Source organism: Ipomoea nil, unplaced genomic scaffold, assembly GCF_001879475.1.
Source record: "Ipomoea nil cultivar Tokyo-kokei standard unplaced genomic scaffold, Asagao_1.1 scaffold1770, whole genome shotgun sequence".
Classification (NCBI taxonomy): domain Eukaryota; kingdom Viridiplantae; phylum Streptophyta; class Magnoliopsida; order Solanales; family Convolvulaceae; genus Ipomoea; species Ipomoea nil.
This window is the reverse complement of record NW_017618198.1, coordinates 2,212,465-2,233,319: the sequence shown is the minus strand read 5'-3', so window position 1 is coordinate 2,233,319 and position 20,855 is coordinate 2,212,465. Positions and strand designations below refer to the sequence as shown.

Here is a 20,855-nt window from a genome sequence, read left to right as displayed (position 1 = left end):
AGCTTTGACTCTAGTTTTGTAGAAGCTTAGCATGTGCAGTTACTCGAGGGTGGGTAACTGTTGCGGTGACACTCTCTTTAGATGTTGAATGTTTTGGATCTATATATCCTAGTTTATCGTTATTTCCTCGTTTTTGTCTTTTTAGACTACTTAAATCTAGGCTCTAAAGTTTAGAAAAAAAAAAAAAAGAAAAGAAAAAGAGGTGTTACACCTACAATACTTGAAACCTTCCCTACAAATGTATACTCTCATTAGTTTTTTCTTGCCGGATAGCCACCGCCATCGATCCAGGCCGTTTAAGGTTCAAATATAGACCTCATGTTTGACAGTCGTGGCTGTCATCGTCGAACAATCACGCTTGTCCGTGAAGGAGGCAACCACCGGCTGTCCTCGTCGGATAGTCGGTGGCTAGTTTTTGTTTTTGTTTTTGTTTTTGTTTTTTTTTTTTTTTTTTTTTTGTTTTGTTTTTTTTATTATTATTATAATTTATTAAGTAAATAAAAAAGTTGTTTAAAAAAAAAAACAAAATATTTTTAAAATGACACCATAAAGCTTGGAAAGAATTAATCTGTTATACATGTCGATTTGAACTCAATTGAACAATTTTACAAGTTTAGAAGATATCTAAATGATTTAGTAGCCAATTTGACTCTTTTCCAAAAATTAAACTTGAAATCACAACAACAAACACTTGAATCGGAATTTAGACCCCGTATAATTTGTATATCAATTGATGGCAGCAAATTATGCTGTGCATCCGTGTGCACCATGCATGGTGCACATGGATGCAAAAACGACATCGTTTTGATTAAAAACGTGCGTCCCACTTAAAAAAAAATCAGTTTCGATTCCCAGCAAGAGCATTATGTTGTGCATAATTTGAACTACATATCCAGAATCAATGAACTAAAAATCCAGAATCAATGAATTAAAAATTCATAATCTATGAACTAAAAATCCAGAATGAATGAACTAAAAATCCATAATGAATAAACTAAATAATTCATAATGAATGAACTAAATATCTAGCATGGATGAAAAAAAAATCAGTTGTCTAAATATCCAGAATCAATGACTTAAAAATCCAAAAGCGAAATTAATTTTTTTTAAGTGGAACGCGCAATTTTTAATCAAAACGACGTCATTTTTGCATCCGTGTGCACCATGCATGGTGCACACGGATGCACGGCATAACGCTTCTCAATTGATCCATTAACCCGATTTCGTTAATAACCCACCCGGGAAAAAAAAAGACATGTCATCGGAATAAAATGGTTTCAGAGCTGCCATCGTCTTCCTCCCTTCAAAACCCTAAACAATACGGAGTAGTAATTTAGCCTGTAAACTAAACGCTATCTGAATGAAAGTTATTGGCAGAAATCGTGAATGATTTGTTAAATTGGTAGAAGTTATTGCAATCTCGAACCAAAATTTAATACTAGCTGCTGATAACTGGGCGCCGAGCTCAAACCTTGTGCTTCGCCAGAGACAGCCGCCCTGCTCCGCCGCCAAAACCGTCGAGAACTCAATTTAACGTCGAAGCAATGTAAGTTTTTCAAGGATACAATGGATATTTGCTTCTTTTAATTCAGGCTCCAATTTGGATTATATGTGAATGCAAACTTTGTATGAAGGTCTCGTATATGCGTGAAGAATTTACCAAAATATGTTGCGGAAGACCGCCTCCGAGAATTCTTCTCCCAGAAAGGCGAAGTTACTGACGCTAAGCTCTTGCGAACCCCGTAAGATCACTTTTCTATTTTAATGAGTTTTTTTTTTTTTTTTTTTTTTTTTTTTTTTTGGGTCTATGAAATACAATAATGATGCATATAAGTGGATTCGCATTCGACCTCTCTAATTTGGAGTTTTCACTTAAACTGCTATTTTTGTAATGTGTTTTAAATAGAGATGGGAAGAGCAGACAGTTTGCTTTTGTGGGATTTAGGACGGAACAAGAAGCCAATGAAGCAATCAAGTACTTCAATAGGTCTTTTTTGGATAGTTTTCGAATTACTTGTGAGGTTTGTATTATTCTGCTTTACTTGCTGCTTCCATTATTTTTCCTGCAATGCTTCATTTTTGCTTTGAGTCAATGATAGAACATTCCCTTCATAGTATTATCTTAATGGGCGGTTCACTATATTATTTATAACTGAGTGGATGATCAGAAAACTACAGAAAGTTATGAGCTTGGAATCATCTCACTGCAAATAAATATGCAGTCACTTTGATATACTATGTGTGGATCCAGTTCCATATTTCAATGTTGTTTGTTACTAGTAAATAGTTAAGACCATATCATTTTTACCGAGAAGTGAGAGAACATAGAATAAGTAGGAAAAGAGTCAGAAGAGAGCTATCTTTCTGCATGAATTCCTTACATACGAATCAAAATTTTGTAGATTGATTACAGTTTTCTATTTAACATTGATTTCCACATGCCAGATTGCCAGGAAAATTGGTGATCCAGAAACCCCACGTCCATGGAGTCGCCACTCATTGAAAAAACAAGAGAAGTTAGGTAAGGAGGATGATAAAGTAACTTCTTCCAAAAATTCAAAGATTAAGGAGTCAAAAGTGGACAAAAAACATAGTGTAGAGGAAAATGAAAACGACGACCCTCTGCTTCAAGAGTTCCTCCAGGTCATGCAGCCTCGAAGTAAATCTAAGATGTGGGCGAACGACACAATTGGGGCTCCCTCTCTTGAGGAAAGTAAAAAGGAAACAGAAAAGAAATTTCAAAGGGAAAAGGAAAGTAAAACCAAAATGAATAGCGACAACATTGAACCAGATGAAGATGATGATAAAGAAAATGAATCATTGGAGAGTCACAAAGGTGAAAAACCAAAGAGTTTTATCCACGATGATGTTGTGACAGATATGGATTATTTCAAAAGAAGAGTAAAGAAAGACTGGTCAGATTCAGAAAGTAGTAATGAAGATGGTGATGATGATAGTGATGCTGATGATGGCAGTGATGAAAGTGATGAAAACAGCAATGAGGATGATGAGAACTCATTGAGAAAGAGCAATGATGGTTTAGATGCTCTTAAGCGTGATGATAACAAAAAGGAAGTCGGGGATAGACAGTCTAGAGAATCTAGTGATGAAATGCTTGAATCAGGTGATCCTTCATCTAATGAAGATGAAAAAGAAGTTCTTGAAAGTGGACGCTTATTTATCCGCAATCTGCCTTATACTACTACGTATGGATCTCCATTTTCCTTTTTTTTTTTTTTTTTTTTTTTTTTTTTTTTTTCTCCTTTTATATTTTGTATTCCCTTTTTATATTTGTGATTTGCACTAGGTGTTTGATATGAAGTGCCAATCACGACTAGTAAAATGATTAATCATTTTTTATATTTAATGCTTTTAATAATTCAGGGAAGAGGAGCTGGGAGAGCATTTCAGCAAATATGGGAATGTCTCACAAGTTCATATTGTTGTCGATAAAGAAACAAAGCGGTCTAAGGGGTTTGCATATGTTCTTTACTCACTCCCAGAATCTGCAGCTAGGTAAATATTTTTTCATCCATATCCAGTACCCCTATAATTTTGTCTAACTAACTTTTAATCTGGATGCCTACACTGCAATATTTTTTTTTTTTTTTTTTTTTTGATGGGTAAATAATTAAATGTTTTATTGATAAGCACTGTGAATGGTGCAATGCAAGCATTATACCTCCCATATGCACATGCTTCAATGTTAATGCAATAGAATTCACCTGTGGCTTTCATATCCAGGGCATTAGAAGAGCTGGATAGTACAATATTTCAAGGTAGATTATTGCATGTTATGCCAGCAAAGCAAAAATTTTCTTCTGAGAACCAAGAGTATGTGCAATAACTTTAGTCTCTATTACTTCCTAGTTCCTTCCATTACTGATTACTCCAATTTTTATGCATTTACAGAAAATAATTAAAGAATAGGGTTTCTTTCTTTTCATTTAAAAAAATGTTCTACAGTTGAATAAAGTGTTCCAACAAATTATTCTGCAGGGTCAATGGGTCTGGTAAACTGTCATCACAAACATTCAAACAGCAGAGAGTGGAGGAGAGGAAGGCATCTGAAGCGAGCGGAAATACACAAGCGTGGAACACTTTGTTCATGCGTCCAGATACAGTATGTTGCTTTTCAATATTGATCTCCTTAGTCATTCTTGAAAAGAAATATGCTTTTGATGAATTTTTAACTGGAAAATTGAATTAGTGGATATTGACATAACACAATACTAAAATTCTTGATGTTTTAAAATTTTGAAAAAAAGAACTTTGAGACATTCAATTTTGATGTGTTCTCTTGTTTATCTGAGACATGCCTTTAATAAAATTTGGAATTATAATTTGAGCAAATTCTTAACTATCATGTACAGACTATCATACAATCTATTATAAATATGAGCATGTGCCATTTTTAATAAATCTACTTAAGTTCCATCTCCATGCACCTGTCCAAAGTTTGGTTTGATTCCCAATTTGGATATTTGTCTATAGAGTATATATATTTTTTAAAATAAAAAAGTAAGAGGGACGAGACTATGAGGCTATGAATATGGTATTGCTTCTGCCTTACTGGAGGGTGGTGGCCATGGTCACCTACCAGATCACCATTCAATCTATTATTCCATATTAGTTAATCACTATAGTATTTATGGCTGGTTTTACATTATATCTGTGTTTTATCTTGAATTTGCTCTGATCAATGCTCTCCCTTTGCTTTTGTTTAAAAGGTTGTAGAAAATATTGCAAGGAGACTTGGTGTAAGTAAAAGTGATCTTTTAGATAAAGAAGCTTCTGATCTTGCTGTACGTATAGCATGGGGAGAAACAAAAGTCATTGCTGAGACAAAACAATGTTTTGCAAAAGCGGGAATAAATATTGCCTCTCTAGAGGAACTTGCTGCTGGTAAAACTGACAGTGTCAAAAGAAGCAATCATGTTATACTAGTAAAGAACTTGCCTTACAGTTCATCAGAAACTGAACTTGCAAATATGTTTGGGAAATTTGGAAGCCTGGATAAAGTAGTTCTTCCTCCAACTAAGACTTTGGCATTGGTATGTGCTCTATCTCCACCTTTCTAGAGTTGGAGTTGATATTTTTGAACTTTGCAGATGCTTTTTCTGTTAGTACTTCCTTTGCTTTTGTCTTCTAGTTGCTTTTCTTTCTAAGGAATCCAGCTACGCTTCTAACAACTTTTGTCATGGTTTTGTGTTAAATCTGGGAACTATACAATAATAGCATTGCTTATGTGTCTCCCTGTGTTTTTTAAATTCATTTTCTTATAGATTTTCTGGGAATGGTTTTGCAGGTGGTCTTCCTGGAACCAGCAGAAGCACGGGCAGCTTTCCGGGGTTTATCATACAAACGTTACAAGTGAGTTCATTCATTCTCTTATCATATAATTCCTGTCCCAAATTTTCACTTTTTCTTTTCATATGGGTATAAGAGCAGAACAATTTTCTATGTTTGTTTGCAGATAAGCGGGGTGAATAAAATGGGACAAAGGGAGTTGTAGTAGATATCCTTAAGATTAATAAGAAATAGTAGGGAAAAACTACAGACAGTTGGGGAATATGTCTTATACCTAGGTTTTTGTATTCTTGGAATACACTTAAGCAAATCATTTTGGTTCCAAAAGATTACCCCACCCCTGCTTGTCTGTTTTGCACCTTACTGTTCAACAGTTTCTTTGGTGGAATATAGTAGGTACAATGGGAAATTTTTGTTTCTGTTTATGCCACCTGCCACATGATCCACATGCTGACTGTGTAATTGCCTTGCACAACTCTGGCCTAGTTTTGTGAAACCATTCCTGACAGGTGATATCCTGGTGATCTTTTATAAGATATGGTACCTTAATAGACCTAAAAAAGAAATTCTCTGGCTTTCTATGGGATGCACATAGTTTACATTAGTTATGGGTTTGAGTTGGGTGTTAATTGTTCAAGTAATCATATGCAAGTCCAGGACCCCTAGGAGAGTGCAGAGGGTGGAATGTCTGACAGGTCCTTGATTTCAACCTTCGGGCCACTGTATATGAGGGTCACCTTGGGGTGGTGTGCCCTGACAGTGATCTCTTTTTGCTTGCCAGTATAGGAACGGAACTACATTCTTATCATACATAGATTCAGTAGTGGGAAGCAGATGCTATCAAAGTCAAATAGTGTCTTATAATTTAAGGATCATGTTTATGATACTTTCGCCTTTCTTGTTTCATGTTTATGTATGAACTTAACACTAATTTGAAGTGTGGTTGTTCAATGTCCTTAATACAGGGATGCTCCACTATATTTGGAATGGGCTCCTGGAAATATTCTTGATCAAACAGATGATTCAAAAAATTCTGTCATTGTTGGTGAGCAAGATGTCAAGAAAGTTTTACTAGAACAGCAAGTGGAAGGTAGAATAGATGATGTTGATCCTGACAGAGTGGAGGTATATTCTTGAATCTTGATTACTATGCATTTCTCTTCAACAGGCATGGATACACCTATTAACATTATGGGCATTGACTCATCTTAGGCAATGTAGTTCCTGTTGCCGTATCTATTTTTCTGTGTCCACTGTTCATGCCTTGATAATTCTGCTATACATTTATTGCATATTTTATGTACTCCTTGTTTATAACATTAGGTTTTTTAAATATGAAATTGATTTTAATTTGAGCTGCCTTAGTCTTCACTTGTATCCTGCAATATAAACCTCCAGTTTTGTACGGCTATTCTCTTAGTCATGAGCATATATTTGTGATGTTTTTCGACATTGCCAAATATCATTCAGTTACCGCGGGAAATAAAAATAAAAAGTGGATGACGGAGAAGAGGATGACTTTGTTTTGCTATTCCTTCTTTTGAACAATATTCACTGCCTCTTTGTTGTGCTTTAAACTCCTCTTTGTTCCTTGACTTGGATATCTGATCAATCACTTATTTTTTTTCCATATTTATTTCTGTTCAGTCAAGATCACTCTATGTCAAGAACTTGAACTTCAAAACAGCTGATGAGAGCTTGAAAAAGCACTTCAGTGAAAACATGAAGGGTGGACGGATACTTAGTGTCAGGGTAATTCTATCTGGTCCTTTCCTTGTTAGCACTTTTACCGTTAAATTGGTCTTTCCGCTGGTGTGATCTTTAGAGTTTCTTTCAAATCTTCCATCTTACTATTCCCGGGTGTTTGGCAGGTGAAAAAGCACACAAAAAATGGAAAGACTGTTTCAATGGGTTTTGGATTTATTGAGTTTGATTCTGTGGATACTGCAGTAAATGTTTGCAAGGATTTACAGGTAACATTCCATGAGCTACCAACAAAAATTCTCGCATGAGTTTGATGGTAATTATATGCACATATTTTATGTACCTAATCCATGATGCTTTCTTCTCATATTAGGGGACTGTTTTAGATGGCCATGCACTCATTTTGCAACTTTGTCATGCTAAGAAGGATGAACAAGTACTAAAAAAAGTTGACAAGGACAAGAGTTCAACAAAATTGCTTGTGAGAAATGTTGCATTCGAGGCAACAGAGAAAGATCTCAGGCAATTATTCAATCCTTTTGGCCAGGTAAAATTCGTCATGACATCATTACAGACTTTATGTACAGGGTAACAAGGTTGATGATTAAGGATCAAAACTATTCTAAGTTGGGCTATGATATAGTGTCTAATCAAATATTAACAGCACCCTATACTTAATCACTGATATCATCGAATCTTTATAAGATAGAGGGCTGTTCAAGTGCGGGTATTACAATCTATTTTAAGAACTGTTTTTATGCATTGAAGAATCAACCTCAACCCTTCTTTTTTGTTTTATGATTGGATCTCTTCTCTTCTCTTCTCTTCTCTTCTGTTGTTACAATGATTCAAATTGATTTACAATTCAAGTATTTACTTTATAAAATGAGTTTCACCCGGCAGATTAAGAGTTTGAGGCTGCCGATGAGGTTTGGGAGCCATCGAGGTTTTGCATTCGTGGAGTTCGTTACAAAGCAAGAAGCACAGAACGCCTTCGAAGCTCTTTCTAGTACTCACTTATACGGTCGCCATCTGGTACGCCCCCCCTAAAAATTCTATAATGTCGTCTAGTCTAGTTTCGATATGAGCATGTCCTTTACTGAATATCCTTGGTTTCAGGTTCTGGAAAGAGCAAAAGAAGGCGAGAGCTTGGAGGAACTACGAGCTCGAACAGCTGCCCAATTTGCCGGCGAGGAGAATGGGTTCCAAACGTCCGCCAAATTATCAAAGAAAAGGAAACACATGGCTGTATTGGATGAACGGACCGTTAAATTTGAAAGAATTGCAGATTAGTAGTTCTATACTTGTATTAACATGGTATTGTGGAAGGATAAAACCTGAGCGGAATTGGTTACCCAGGTTACTGGTATCAATTTTTGCGAGTGGAACACAACTTGTATCAAAAATTTTGTATTATCTAAAAAGGCAAGATTTTCTTTTATTTCATTCCTGGTAAACGAGATTTCTTTATCTAAAATAAATCTTTTTGTACTCCACTATGAAACACAGAAGAGGATGCGAGTCGTGACTCGTGACTGAAGAAGAATACAGATATTGGCAGCGCGTGGAGTATGGGTGTACTCCGCATTACGCAGCGCCTTGTCATCTCGGATTATGAGTTATCTGGTACACAGATCCGACATGGGCCCCCCTCACAGTTCTCTGCTTCTACGTCTCTTCATCCGTTTGATCCAACAGAATAGTTAAGAATATATTATGCGTCTCAAAGTTGTACTTTTCAATTCTAAAGGAGTAAATACTCAAAATGGTCCCTCGACTATAGCTAAATTTACAAATTGGATCTCGACTTTTAATTTTAATCAATTAAGTCCTTAACTTTGCAATTTTAACACGATTTGATCCTCCGTCTATTTGACTGATTTTTGAGGATATATATGTAGTTTCATGGTCCTTTTTTAAGGTTTCGGTTGCATTTCCAAACCGCACTGTTACTTTTGAATCCATTGCCGAAGGCAATTTGCCAAATTCTATCGCCTTTCTTCATCCTCCCTTTGGATTCAATGTACTTGAGTTCGTATCAAAGCGAAGAAGACGAAGTGTTTTCGAACCGGTGCAGCGTCATCCTGGAGGCCTCCACGTGTTCCGACGAGAGCTGCAAGTTCTTTTGGAGATCGTCGATGACGGCGCGACCGTCGACGTTGATGCAGAAGTGTTCAAAGGCCTGTTTGAAGTCGGGAATGTAGGATTTCCAGTTGGGATTGAAGATTTTCCGGTCGATAGACTGTGTCACGACAGCGAAGGAGGGCGGGCGGTGATGAAATTATATATATATCCTCAGAGATCACGGTTAACAAACGGTCAAATAGACGGATGACCAAATCGTGTTAAAATTGCAAAGTTAAGGACTTAATTGGTTAAAATTGAAAGTCGAGGATCAATTTGTGAATTTAGCTATAGTTGAGGGACCATTAAATCGAAATTCCGATGGTGGAGTATTTACTATTTGGATTGCAATAGATTGAAAAAATATAGAATATATACTACCTTGTAATAGAATTAATAGTACAATTTTTTTTTTTTTAAAATGTAAGAAATTCCACCGAATTGCCGAAGCTCCCCTTTAGCAGGACTCAAAATATAACAGGGAGCATTACAGCGTTACAGATAAATGATTTAGCATTTAGCAATCAATCATCACAGTAGCATACATACCAGTGCACTAGCTCCGGCATAGGCATCGTGTCTCGGGATTACAGGCGAGATTATATCAAGCTATTTCTCCGGTTCCAAGTGATCAAACTTCCTCTCTCCGGTGCTTTTCGGTTTGATTCTCTTTGTTTTTATGCTTATTAACGTAATTTTGGAATGTAGAGATGAGTTTCGCGAAGCGAGAGCACGAGTTCCTCAAGGAGATCGGAATCGGCCCTACAAACCTCGGCTGCTACGTCAATGGGGCGTGGAAGGCTAGTGGACCTACGGTCTCCACTGTAAATCCGGCCAACAATGAGGTCAGTTCATTTAGTTAAGCTTTCTTCGTTTTGATTTTGAAAAGCAGGCAGTGAGATTGTGAGAAAATGGAGTGAATAGTTGATAGATGGAGAGTGGCAATAACTGCAAATTGAACTTCGGAGTGTTTTTTACACGAAAAAATTGGAGTTCCTAATTTGTTTGAAGATTTATTGTTCCGAATTTCATTGATTCGAGAAGTATGGTTGATCATTATTTGTTAATAAGGAGTAGTTCCTTTTATGGATTGCGGCGCTGATAGTTTATTTTTATTTTTATTTCTGTGTTCATTAACTCAGACCATAGCCGAAGTTGTTGAAGCTTCAATTGAAGATTATGAAGAAGGCATGCAGGCTTGTAACGAAGCAGCAAAGCTGTGGATGCAGGTATATTCATCACTATGATAGCAATCTTGTCAGCTTATCTGACTTTTGCCTTCACTGTTGTCAAAATCACCTGCCTAAAGTAGTGTCACTCACATAATTGTGTGCCTACAGTGAGAAAAACATCTTAATTTTGTACTTGATCTCTTCTTGACTCCTTTAGTGTAAACTAAATGTCTTGATTGTTTCTATTTTGTCTCAGATTCCAGCACCAAAAAGAGGTGATATTGTTAGGCAGATTGGTGATGCACTTAGAGCAAAACTTCACTACTTTGGCCGACTTGTTTCACTTGAAATGGGGAAAATACTACCCGAAGGAATTGGGGAGGTTCAAGTATGTATACTTTACTAAGTCTGTGGTGTAACAAAAAAGTCTTATTCTCCTGCAACAATGAAACTGTTCCTTGACTTGTTCTCCTGCCAACAATAATGTACAAGTTAATTCCATTTTCCCTGAGAATAATTGATGGTTGTCATTTCTAAATTACTTACTACTTGGGCCGATGTGCTAGTGCATAATCATCTTGGATCTTCCTTTTTGATTATCACATTTTTTCGAATAGCTATTACATATTAAATCAGCAATACTTAAATGCAAGTGGTGGTACTAATTACTGATTAGTTATATGTTTTCTTTTAGCATTCATGCCAGAATGAATTAATGGTGTAACTTTGAAAACAATTTAATCAGGAAATTGTTGACATGTGTGACTTCGCTGTTGGTTTGAGCCGACAACTAAATGGATCAGTCATACCATCAGAACGTGAGTCCACTCTTCTTCACCTGCTTATATCTGATTTCTTTGTAAATTGTAAATGCTCTAAGAGTTTTATGATCTGGATATTGATATGCTGCTTCTTCTGGATTTTTGGGCTTCTTTGCAAAGCTTTTTCAGAAGTTCAATTTAATTAGTTGTGTTCTTTTTTCTTTTTCTTTTTTCAACAGGCCCTAATCATGCGATGTTGGAGGTGAAGTAGATAACAGACCATAATTTTGGTATTATGTTTTTTTTTCTATACTACACTTGATGTTCCTTGTCTATTCTTCATGGACAGATGTGGAATCCTCTAGGGGTAGTTGGTGTCATTACAGCTTTTAACTTTCCATGTGCAGTTCTTGGTAAGAATTGAGATTTCTTGATGGTTTGCAATATATTTTATCAGTTATAGAGTGTTGCTTTGTCATTTGTGAATTCACAAGAGTTTCTGAGAATGTTTCTGGTGATTTAATATTTTGGTTTGGCATTATATTGGTAAAGTTTTTACCAAACACTATTAGATGATCACTTTGGGATTAATGAGTAATTTTTTCAAACATGATTGTACAGGATGGAATGCATGCCTTGCATTAGTATGTGGCAACTGTGTTGTCTGGTAATTTCCTAACCAAAGTCGTCTTAGATTATGATAGCAACTGTTTTCTGATTTTCTCCTTTTTTACTTTATTTGAAAAGAAAATATTTGATTTTTAATGGTCAGCGGTTTCTCTCACTGGATTTCTTCTCTGCTTAAGTGTGTTCTTCTAAATGTTGACTTAATCCCTTCAAAAGTCTGGATGTCTTAGAGAGTGACAGTCCTACACTCCTACTTCTTGATTCAAGTCCATGTTTAAAATCCTCTTTTCATATTTAAACTAGATTCTATGTTTTAATTTGTTTATCTACTCTATGATCACAGGAAAGGTGCTCCAACTACACCATTGGTTACAATAGCAATGACAAAAATCATTGCTGGGGTGTTAGAGAAAAACAATTTGCCTGGTGCAATTTTCACTGCTTTTTGTGGGGGTGCTGAAATTGGTCAAGCCATAGCAAAAGATACACGAATCCCTCTAGTGTCATTCACTGGTAGCTCAAAGGTAACTTGTCTCACTTGTTTCTGGCAACCATTCACCGACAGATAATATTTATTGCTATTATTCTGACTGCCATCTGCCACCTTTGTATTTTCCCTACTTGTGTTTGTGCCTACTGCAGGTGGGTCTTTCAGTACAACAAACAGTAAATCAGAGGTTTGGTAAATGCCTACTTGAGTTAAGTGGTAATAATGCTATAATTGTAATGGATGATTCCGAAATTGAACTTGTGGTTCGTGCTGTTTTGTTTGCTGCGGTTGGAACAGCCGGTCAGCGCTGCACAACATGCCGTAGGCTGGTAAAAATGATTTTTTTTTTTTTTTAAATAATTCATATTACACTTTATTGTGTAATTATTTCATTTAAAAAAATGGCTAACACTCTTCTTTGTGATTCCTTACAATGAAGCTTATTCATGAAAGTATATATCACAAAGTAGTTGAACGACTTCTTGATGTATACAAGCAAGTTAAGATAGGAGATCCTTTAGAGAAGGGTACCTTGCTTGGACCACTGCATACACGTTCTTCAAGGGAGAACTTTGAGAAAGGAATTCAGAAAATTGTTTCGGAGGTATGTACTGTAATTTTCACATTTTTCATTAAAGTATTAAATTACCAACTTTCCATTGAGCCAGATGGTTTTAAACTCTATTTTATATTTGATTATACTCTTTTAAATAAATAAATGTTTTGTGATGATTTCTTTATCCTAATTCTGTAACCCTTCCTCACAGCGCACCAGTGTAGCTCCTATAAGCACTATTATCCTGTGATCTATAATTAGCACATTACTCATATCCTTCCAGTCTCTTTTTGACATACTTAAACGCTGAAATTTCATAAGCTCTGCTTTATAATAGCATCAAATATGATCTTATGTTGAAAACTTAAAGGGTGGTTTACACACACCCCTATCTTCAAGGTTATCCACCATTATTTTTGTCCTTCTGAAGAATGAATGATATTGTCTTGGAATAACCAGAATACCAGATCACATCTCAAGACAACCAGGCATATAGCAGCAATGGTTTCTTATATGCTTTGTGTCTTTGACTCTTGTTTTTTCTATAAAATTTTACTAATAGATTTAATTTTCAGGGAGGCAAGATCCTTACAGGAGGTTCAGTTATACCATCTGAAGGGAACTTTGTGCAGCCAACAATAGTAGAAATATCTCCAAGTGCTAATGTCGTGAAGGAAGAGTTGTTTGGCCCAGTTCTTTATGTTATGAAATTTAAGGTAGCTACTTTTTTATTCAAATTTATGGTTTTCATTGATTAGAAATTGTTTTGTGTTGTGTCATGGACAAACATTGTTCAATTAATGTCTCAGTTCTGAGTACCCACTCTTCTTGCAGACATTTAAGGAGGCTGTTGAAATAAACAACTCTGTGCCTCAGGGTTTGAGTAGTTCAATCTTCACCAAGAAACCTGAATATATATTCAATTGGATTGGGTTAGTATTTCAACAGCTTATTTTCTCAATTAATGAAATTGAATTTCAGTCCATAAAATACTTAATGTCTCATACTTTATCTAATTACAATCTTCAACTTTAACCAATAGATTTATCACATGAGATCTAGACATTTCCAGAAAGATTATATGTTGTGGTGTTTGATACAGATGATTTAATTTGATTATTGGGATTATAAATTAAATATACCTTTTACATATTTGACAAAAAATAATAGATTGCATGCCTTTTTTTGCATATATTTTTCAATATTAGATCTTATTTTAGATTTCTTTTTCCAATTATGGTCCTGCATCTGTTGACATTTTTTGTTTTGATGGCAGTCCTTTAGGAAGTGATTGTGGTATTGTTAATGTGAACATACCAACAAATGGAGCTGAGATTGGTGGTGCTTTTGGAGGAGAAAAAGCTACTGGAGGTGGTCGTGAAGCGGGGAGCGATTCCTGGAAGCAATATATGAGACGCTCAACTTGGTAAATGAATGCATCCCTTGAAACATTGATACATAAATAATCATATAGCTGCCATTCTGCCAGTTAATTTCCTATCCTACATTCCTACCCGGAGATCTCCTTGGCTAACCCTGCTAGATTAATGCCACTTTGCAGTACAATCAACTATGGGTCTGAATTACCCTTGGCACAAGGAATAAATTTTGGTTGAGAGAAATCTCTGTATGGTATGTGAAAAACACTTTCCAAGATGCTGTGCTATATTTGCCATTCCCAGTTCGAATTACTGACGCCACCTTTTTCATGTGCAGATCAGAGCTCACAGGTTCTCGGCTCTTATCCTAGACAAACTGAGAGTTACTCAGGTTATCTATCTCTAAAGTTGAACAACCAAATCTCAAATAAAATACTGCAGTGGCTGATGATCTCCATTCCTCTCCTTGTCTTGAGCGGAAATCTCAGGTCTTGCCATTCTAATCTGCACTTCTGCAGTCCTTGAAACACAACTTTGAATTAATTTGAATCATAAGAACACTTTATTATGATACTAATAATCCATTCAGAAGTTTCTTCATTATTATTAATTTTTTGTTTCAAATTTAGAAGCCTAGATTAAATGCTTTACTATTGCACACGTGATAAAACCACTACCCGAAAAGCAAGCGAAATTCCAGTTGTAGTGCTCTACAAAAATCCACCAGAATTTTAGTGGACCAACTCATAATAACGTCGATCATACAAACAAAAAGTTGCACAAAAGAAGCATTTGAAAATTTGTCATATAGGTAATAGAATCAATTCCTGCCTGGTTACTTAAAGAAATAATAAAAGGATACTTGGTAGAACATGGTTAAGTAAGGACAAGTACATGCATTATTGAGGTGGTTGTCAGCTAGAGAAGAAATCATTTAAGTTTAGGTATCACCATAATTAGATTAAGATGACCTTTCCACTACTAGCCAAGAGTCCAAAACCATGATGGGGATCGGTCAAGGAACTAAGTTATACTGTGATGGTAGCCAGAAATAAGATGAGATTGGATCAACAAGTTGAGGTGTAGATTTTGATATTCCCTTGTGTGATTATGCATGCATCACTATAAGAATAATATGGGAATTTTTATTTTATAGTGTAAAGTTATACCATATGTTTTGTTTAAGGTATAAAATGAGAAAATGAAGGGAAATTTCACCACAGAGATTTTTATTTATTTATTTTTTTTTTTTTGGGATAACATTACAATACGTGCAAACAAAAATTACTCGGTAGCATCAAAATTTTACCTTTATCTGTTTCAAAGTTTTGTTGTTACTCTGTTAGGCACATGTTCACCATGCATAAAGTACAATCACAACCCTATTTCAAAACAATATTACACATAATCTTGATTAAAAATATTTAATTTGTTTGACAAAATATTAAATCAAGTGGTCTTTATATTAACAATAATCAATCCATACATGCTACATCATGCATTGTTTATTTTTGGAAGTATCTAAAACATTTTTCTTATAATAAAAAGTAAATTCAATTGTGCATAATTTAATGTGACTTTATCAACCCATCTATAATATAATAAAATGAATTTGATAGAAAGAACATTTTTGTTAGAATATAGAGTAGGTGGATTGTTAAACCACCTTGTTTTACTTCCACACGACTCGGGTAGTAGGTTGTAATATACTTGTGGGTAGTAGGTTGTATACTTGTATGTAGCCGAGGTCTCAGATTCTCTTCAAGGAATTGAAGCTTCTGTTCTGTCCTCCCATTCAATTCAGACTCGATCATCCACTACAGACCACAACTTTCCCATTCAGGTCTTTCTGGCTACGCTTCCTTTTTACTTCTAAACCCCACATTCAATCACTGAATCCATGCTACATACCCAAATGTAACCAAAATGCCAGCATGCATGCACCCTTTTCCTTCTATTTCATTATTACATACAATGCCAAATTCTAATGCCCACACCCAATCTATGATGCTGTGTGTCAACCCCAACACTGAATCACACATCATTAGGCCGGAACTGCAATTGCCACTCTATTACGCATTGAAATCCTCTGAATTAGTTGCCCCGCAAGACGAGCTCAGTTGGTTCAATCAATCACCCTAAAACTTAAGGGTCACGATTTTCCTCCTTCAGCTGAGCAAGACTAACTCGGTTGGTTCGATCAATCACTCTAAAATTTAAGGGTCGCGATTTTCCTCATTTTTCCTCCTTCAGCAGCGTAAGACTAACTCAGTTGGTTCGATCAATCACTCTAAAACTTAAGGGTCACAATTTTTTCCCCTTCAGCAGCTCAATTTGCCCGCGAAGCATGTGTTCTCCATCTCAACTAAAAACTGAAATTTAAACCCATGACCTTTGCTCTGACTCTGATACCAAATTGAAGCATGTGCTTCATCTCAACTAAAGGGTTAAGTTGATAGTTGGATTGACATTAACAGTTATATAGTCAACATTAGTTACTTTGGTCCCTCTCACTTAAATCAATGCTTCCTAAGCTAGTTAAGTATAATTATGTTTAAGTGGCAAAACCACTTATGAAAAGAATATGTAGAGAATTGAAAAGTATTTCAAAAATAGGGAAGAAATTAAATAGGATGAAGAGATACTTAATTTCTTAGTGGAAATGCTAATTGGTTTGATTGTTACACTTAGAAGGATCAAATTAAAACTAAGAAGGTTTTGCATTGAGCATTATTTGTGTTTTTTTGGATTACCATTTTTGTTCCGTGGGTCTAAATTAAATTAAACTTCTACTCCTTAGTTTCCACGTTTCTCGGCTCTTTAATTTATTCAAAGCTTTGTCGCATTTCCACACTGCAATTCACCTCCACCAACGACAGCGTCGGAATACAGCTCTCCGATCTCTTAAGCGCCGCCAGGTTAATCTCGTCGCCGCCGTTCTTCATCGGACTACTCGGCGTCGACGTGAACTTCGGTGGTTTCGACGACGAGGACCTCCGCCTCAGGATCCGCCTCATCGCCGCGATTAAGTGAACCGTCGGGTCCGGAGGCGGGCCGGCCGCCGATCGGAACTTCGTGCAGAAGTTGAGGTGCCGAGTCAACGCCTCCTCGGCGCTGATCAGCCGCTCCTCGCACCGCAGAGTCTCATCCTTCACCGCCTCCGCGCAGAGGCCGCAGATCCATTTCCCTTGGTACCGCTCCCGGATCCTCTCTATGTACGCCAGAGTGCATTCCTCTATCAATCCGCAGCAATCGCATTTCGCCAAGTCAACCTCCATCGCCGCCGTCGTTAATTTCGTCGTAACCGTCTCCGCCGTCGCCGCCGCGGTGTTCACCACGATCGAATCTGTAAGTACCGTCGTCGACATATATAGCTACTACTCAGCTGAAAATTCCATAACTATATCAGTATTAGGATCCAAAAAAACACCGAAATCAACAAAATTCTAAATGAACAAATAAATTGAGTCAAAAAATTACCAGTAGGTAATATACACAAAAACTCTTTTCCGATCCTTTGGAACTTTTTTTTTTTCTTTAATTAGTCTCTGCTTGAGCTTATTCACAGAGGAGAGACTCCACAAAACTGGATGTTGAAATTCCGTCACACTTCCCCCCACTCTCCTTCTTCAACCCTTGCTTCTTCAGGTACAGAAAAGGTCGCCATGAAACACATATGTCAGAGAAAAAAGTTTCAGAACTTTTTTTTTTTTTTTTTTTTTTTTAAAGAGAGAATTAAATGGGTTTTGATGGTGTTTGTGAAGCAGCAGAGATGGAGTTTGCAGGGTAGCAGAAGAGAGAGAGAGAGATAGATGGTATGTATGTATTATTGAGAGGTTAAAGGAGTGGGAAACTGGAAATGGTGAGGAAGAAGGGAGGAATGGGACATGGGAGGTGAAGAAAATAAAAGCAACAAAATAAAATATAAATATATAAAAGGATGAAGAATTAGGAACCTCAATGATTGATTGGCAGTATGGAGAATCCACGTCTGCCTTCTGCCCTTCTTTGCTGTCAATTAAATTCTCACTATTTTATACCTTTTATTATTGCCTATTGCCACCTTGCATTATCTATTTGGCAATTGTCACTATTCCCCCCCCTCTCTCTCCCAAGCCATAATTATTTTTTTTACAAAAAAAAATGTATTTAATATATTCTTTTATCAATTAAATCAAATCAAAGCACTTAAATATGTTAATTATACAATTGATATATTCGTCATTTTATATGACAATATTTGATTAATAAGTAGTTTCTTTTATATAGGATTGATACACCTAATATAAAGAGTTGTTTTTTTTTTTTTTTTTTTGCATTTTCATATTGTTATATATGTTTTTTTTTTCCATAAAATTACAAACATTATTGCACCGACAATTATGCAAAGAGTGGAGTTCATTCCACACAAATGACTCTTGTTTTATACTCCTTTCAATAATAAGATATATTCTCATGTGGATTTTTTTATTTTATTTTTGGTTTAAATGAGATATTATCCAGCTTGATTTGGCAACGTGGAAATTACCCCATATATATCTTTTTCAATGAAGATGCTTCAAATCAACGATGTAGCCACCTTTATCCTGGCTGCAAATTCTAAGACAAATGATACCAACAATATAATACTAACAATAAACTTTTTAAAATTTCTGGTTTTCTTCCTTGCTTGCTTCTTCATATTATTTAAACTTATACACATCAATAATTAGAACAAATCTTACAACACAGAACAATAAAATGACAATTCTTATAAATAGAAATGGGCATATCATTTTATTTTTATAAATAATGAAAATAATTAAACTATTATTTTATTTATGTTAATATCAATTTTTATTTATTATTGTCTGCTTTTAAAAAAATAAATATACAAATTAAGGAAAATGAATGAAGGAAAAGAAACAAAAAGAAAAAAGAAATTAGAGGGCATGCATGCACATCACATGGGAACAAATAAATAAAAGAGGCACTCACTTTAGCGACTATTAGTCATAAAAGTGGAAAGGTATTTTCTTAAACTGTGCCACCTGTAATTCATGGGCTCATGGCTATATCATCGAGCCGCTAAAATGTTCCTTTTGCCAGGCCACCTACTATCATTAACCTTAAATTAAAATTAAAAAATTAAAATTAAAAATAAAAGTATACGTCCAAAGATTAAAATAGTAAAAATAAAAATAAAAATTATGTAAGTAAAAAATAAAATTAATGGTGCCGTAAGATCATTTAATTGAAAAAGTTTAGTCAAGCGAGGTCCATCTTTAGCCTGGAGCAAAATAAGTTAGTAGGTGCAAATAAATTGTTTAAACCCTCAATCTCTCACTTATAACAAGATACATGCCCTATTTGGTAAATGATTGTTAATTGATTGAGTAAATTAGAGGGTATAACTAGTTGATAACATTAGTTGATTGTAGAAAGCTGTTTGGTAAATTAGTTGTTAGCTGATAACTGTTTGATATAATTTTTTTTTCAAAAAGTTAATTGAAAAAGTTGCTTTGAGTAGCTTTTTGAATTTTAGCATTTTGGAGTTACAAAAAGCTAATTAACCAAACACTTATATTGATTCGTTAACCAAATCAAAAAGCTAATAGTGGTCAAATAATTCAAAATTGACCTATTGACTAACTATTTTACCAAATAGGGCCACAATCAGTCCACTTAGCTACATCAACTCTTGTGTATTAAAGGACAGAAAATTTCATTTATGCATAGAAAGTGCGTTGGAAGCTAAGAGCATTCTTATCAGTGGGGATATTAGTGTGGAGAATGTAAGAGTGATTAGGAAAGAGTATGTGTGAGAGGAGAGAAAAAAAAAAGGAAAATTGAATTTAAAATAAAATTAAAAAAAAAATACTTTATGGCTGTCAGGCGCGCCTGACGCGCCCAGCGGGCACGTGCAGTGCACGCGCCTGCTGGGCGCAATGGTGAGAGCCACGCGTGGCTGTCACCATTGGTGTAAATATTGGTGGATCCACCAATTCTGAATTATTCCAACTCCTTGCAGAAAATTTTATTTTTTAATTATTTCCTTCCCACACTAGCTTTGCATTTCCCCTAGGAAACTTCTTATTGCTCGCACGAGCTTAGCTCACTGGTTCAATAAGCAGTATTTGGAAGAAGAGATCAAGGTTTGAAACTCGACAGCGACAATGTGGGGATCAAGGTTTGGAAGGCATAACTTTTGACTCGGTTGTCCGATTTGGACAATTTTTTTTTTTCAAATCGCGTATTTTTTCGAGATCTATCCACCGCAAACAGCCGAAGGCAGTTTGGTCCACTAATTTCTCAAAAAAATGCTTCTTTAGCTCTTAATTTTAGTTTTTTATGTATTTAGATGGTTTAAAAAATCTTTTGAACACTTTTACAACCACTTTCGTAAATAATTTCTAAGAAATAACTATAGAAACCTTATGTTTTAATACTAAATTTTAAAAATTTTAAATTTTAAATTTTATTTTTAATTAAAAAATAATAAAATAAATAAAATAAAAAATCGGCGCCTAGGCGCCCTAGGCGCTAGGCGCCCCCTTGCTCAAAGTGGGGATTATGCTCAAAGTGGGCAAATCCCTTATGCTCAAAGTGGGCAAGTCCCTTATGCGCACTGACATTTGATCTTGTCTGCTAAGCCATTGAGTTACCGTGATTTACATCCTCCCAAATGTTCTGTCGGGTCCGTGTGTGGGAGAGTATGTTTAATAAAGATAATATTTTAATTTGAAAAATTAA

At 35.6% G+C, this 20,855-nt stretch overlaps 3 protein-coding genes across 8 annotated transcripts; 2 read left to right on the top strand and 1 right to left on the bottom strand.

Moving 5' to 3' along the window:
- The first annotated feature begins 1,265 nt into the window (after window positions 1-1,265).
- On the top strand, window positions 1,266-8,471 carry LOC109192582 (multiple RNA-binding domain-containing protein 1). 2 transcript variants are annotated; one of them, XM_019343280.1, is made up of 16 exons: window positions 1,266-1,546; window positions 1,635-1,742; window positions 1,907-2,021; window positions 2,446-3,206; window positions 3,385-3,516; window positions 3,745-3,834; window positions 4,000-4,123; window positions 4,731-5,054; window positions 5,309-5,373; window positions 6,276-6,435; window positions 6,958-7,062; window positions 7,182-7,283; window positions 7,388-7,561; window positions 7,918-8,049; window positions 8,134-8,315; window positions 8,376-8,471. In XM_019343280.1, coding segments are annotated over exons 1-15 (2,568 nt in total). In that variant the 5' UTR covers window positions 1,266-1,544; the 3' UTR covers window positions 8,308-8,315; window positions 8,376-8,471. The 2 variants fall into 2 exon arrangements, with proteins under 2 accessions (XP_019198825.1, XP_019198824.1); XM_019343279.1 differs by having other exon boundaries at window positions 8,134-8,471.
- Window positions 8,472-9,588: 1,117 nt separating this feature from the next.
- Window positions 9,589-14,733, top strand: LOC109192542 (aldehyde dehydrogenase family 7 member B4-like). Of its 3 annotated transcripts, none has more exons than XM_019343224.1 (16): window positions 9,589-9,765; window positions 9,847-9,983; window positions 10,281-10,367; window positions 10,567-10,698; window positions 11,056-11,128; window positions 11,311-11,333; window positions 11,421-11,484; window positions 11,693-11,738; window positions 12,042-12,222; window positions 12,341-12,517; window positions 12,628-12,792; window positions 13,320-13,460; window positions 13,579-13,676; window positions 14,021-14,170; window positions 14,306-14,371; window positions 14,461-14,733. In XM_019343224.1, the coding sequence occupies exons 2-15, from the start codon at window positions 9,849-9,851 to the stop codon at window positions 14,358-14,360; spliced, it is 1,527 nt and encodes a 508-aa protein (XP_019198769.1). In that variant the 5' UTR covers window positions 9,589-9,765; window positions 9,847-9,848; the 3' UTR covers window positions 14,361-14,371; window positions 14,461-14,733. The 3 variants fall into 3 exon arrangements, with proteins under 3 accessions (XP_019198769.1, XP_019198768.1, XP_019198767.1); XM_019343223.1 differs by having other exon boundaries at window positions 14,306-14,376; window positions 14,466-14,733; XM_019343222.1 differs by having other exon boundaries at window positions 14,306-14,376.
- A 2,019-nt stretch (window positions 14,734-16,752) lies between these two features.
- LOC109192543 lies at window positions 16,753-17,839 on the bottom strand. 3 transcript variants are annotated; one of them, XM_019343226.1, is made up of 2 exons: window positions 17,604-17,839; window positions 16,753-17,523 (listed from the first exon to the last, which is right to left on the bottom strand). In XM_019343226.1, exon 2 carries the CDS (start codon window positions 17,489-17,491, stop codon window positions 16,949-16,951), a length of 543 nt encoding a protein of 180 aa, XP_019198771.1. In that variant the 5' UTR covers window positions 17,492-17,523; window positions 17,604-17,839; the 3' UTR covers window positions 16,753-16,948. The 3 variants fall into 3 exon arrangements, with proteins under 3 accessions (XP_019198771.1, XP_019198770.1, XP_019198772.1); XM_019343225.1 differs by having other exon boundaries at window positions 16,753-17,508; XM_019343227.1 differs by having other exon boundaries at window positions 16,753-17,505.
- Window positions 17,840-20,855: the final 3,016 nt, after the last annotated feature.

Excerpts from the sequence above, each read along its gene's own strand:
- LOC109192542 (XM_019343224.1), top strand. The coding sequence starts at position 9,849 with ATGAGTTTCGCGAAGCGAGAGCACGAGTTCCTCAAGGAGATCGGAATC. Across the intron at positions 11,739-12,041 it reads TGTGGCAACTGTGTTGTCTG|GAAAGGTGCTCCAACTACAC; the intron begins GTAATTTCCTAA and ends CTATGATCACAG. Across the intron at positions 12,223-12,340 it reads CATTCACTGGTAGCTCAAAG|GTGGGTCTTTCAGTACAACA; the intron begins GTAACTTGTCTC and ends TGCCTACTGCAG.
- LOC109192543 (XM_019343226.1), bottom strand. The coding sequence starts at position 17,491 with ATGTCGACGACGGTACTTACAGATTCGATCGTGGTGAACACCGCGGCG.
- LOC109192582 (XM_019343280.1), top strand. Across the intron at positions 1,743-1,906 it reads GCTAAGCTCTTGCGAACCCC|AGATGGGAAGAGCAGACAGT; the intron begins GTAAGATCACTT and ends TGTTTTAAATAG. Across the intron at positions 2,022-2,445 it reads GTTTTCGAATTACTTGTGAG|ATTGCCAGGAAAATTGGTGA; the intron begins GTTTGTATTATT and ends TCCACATGCCAG.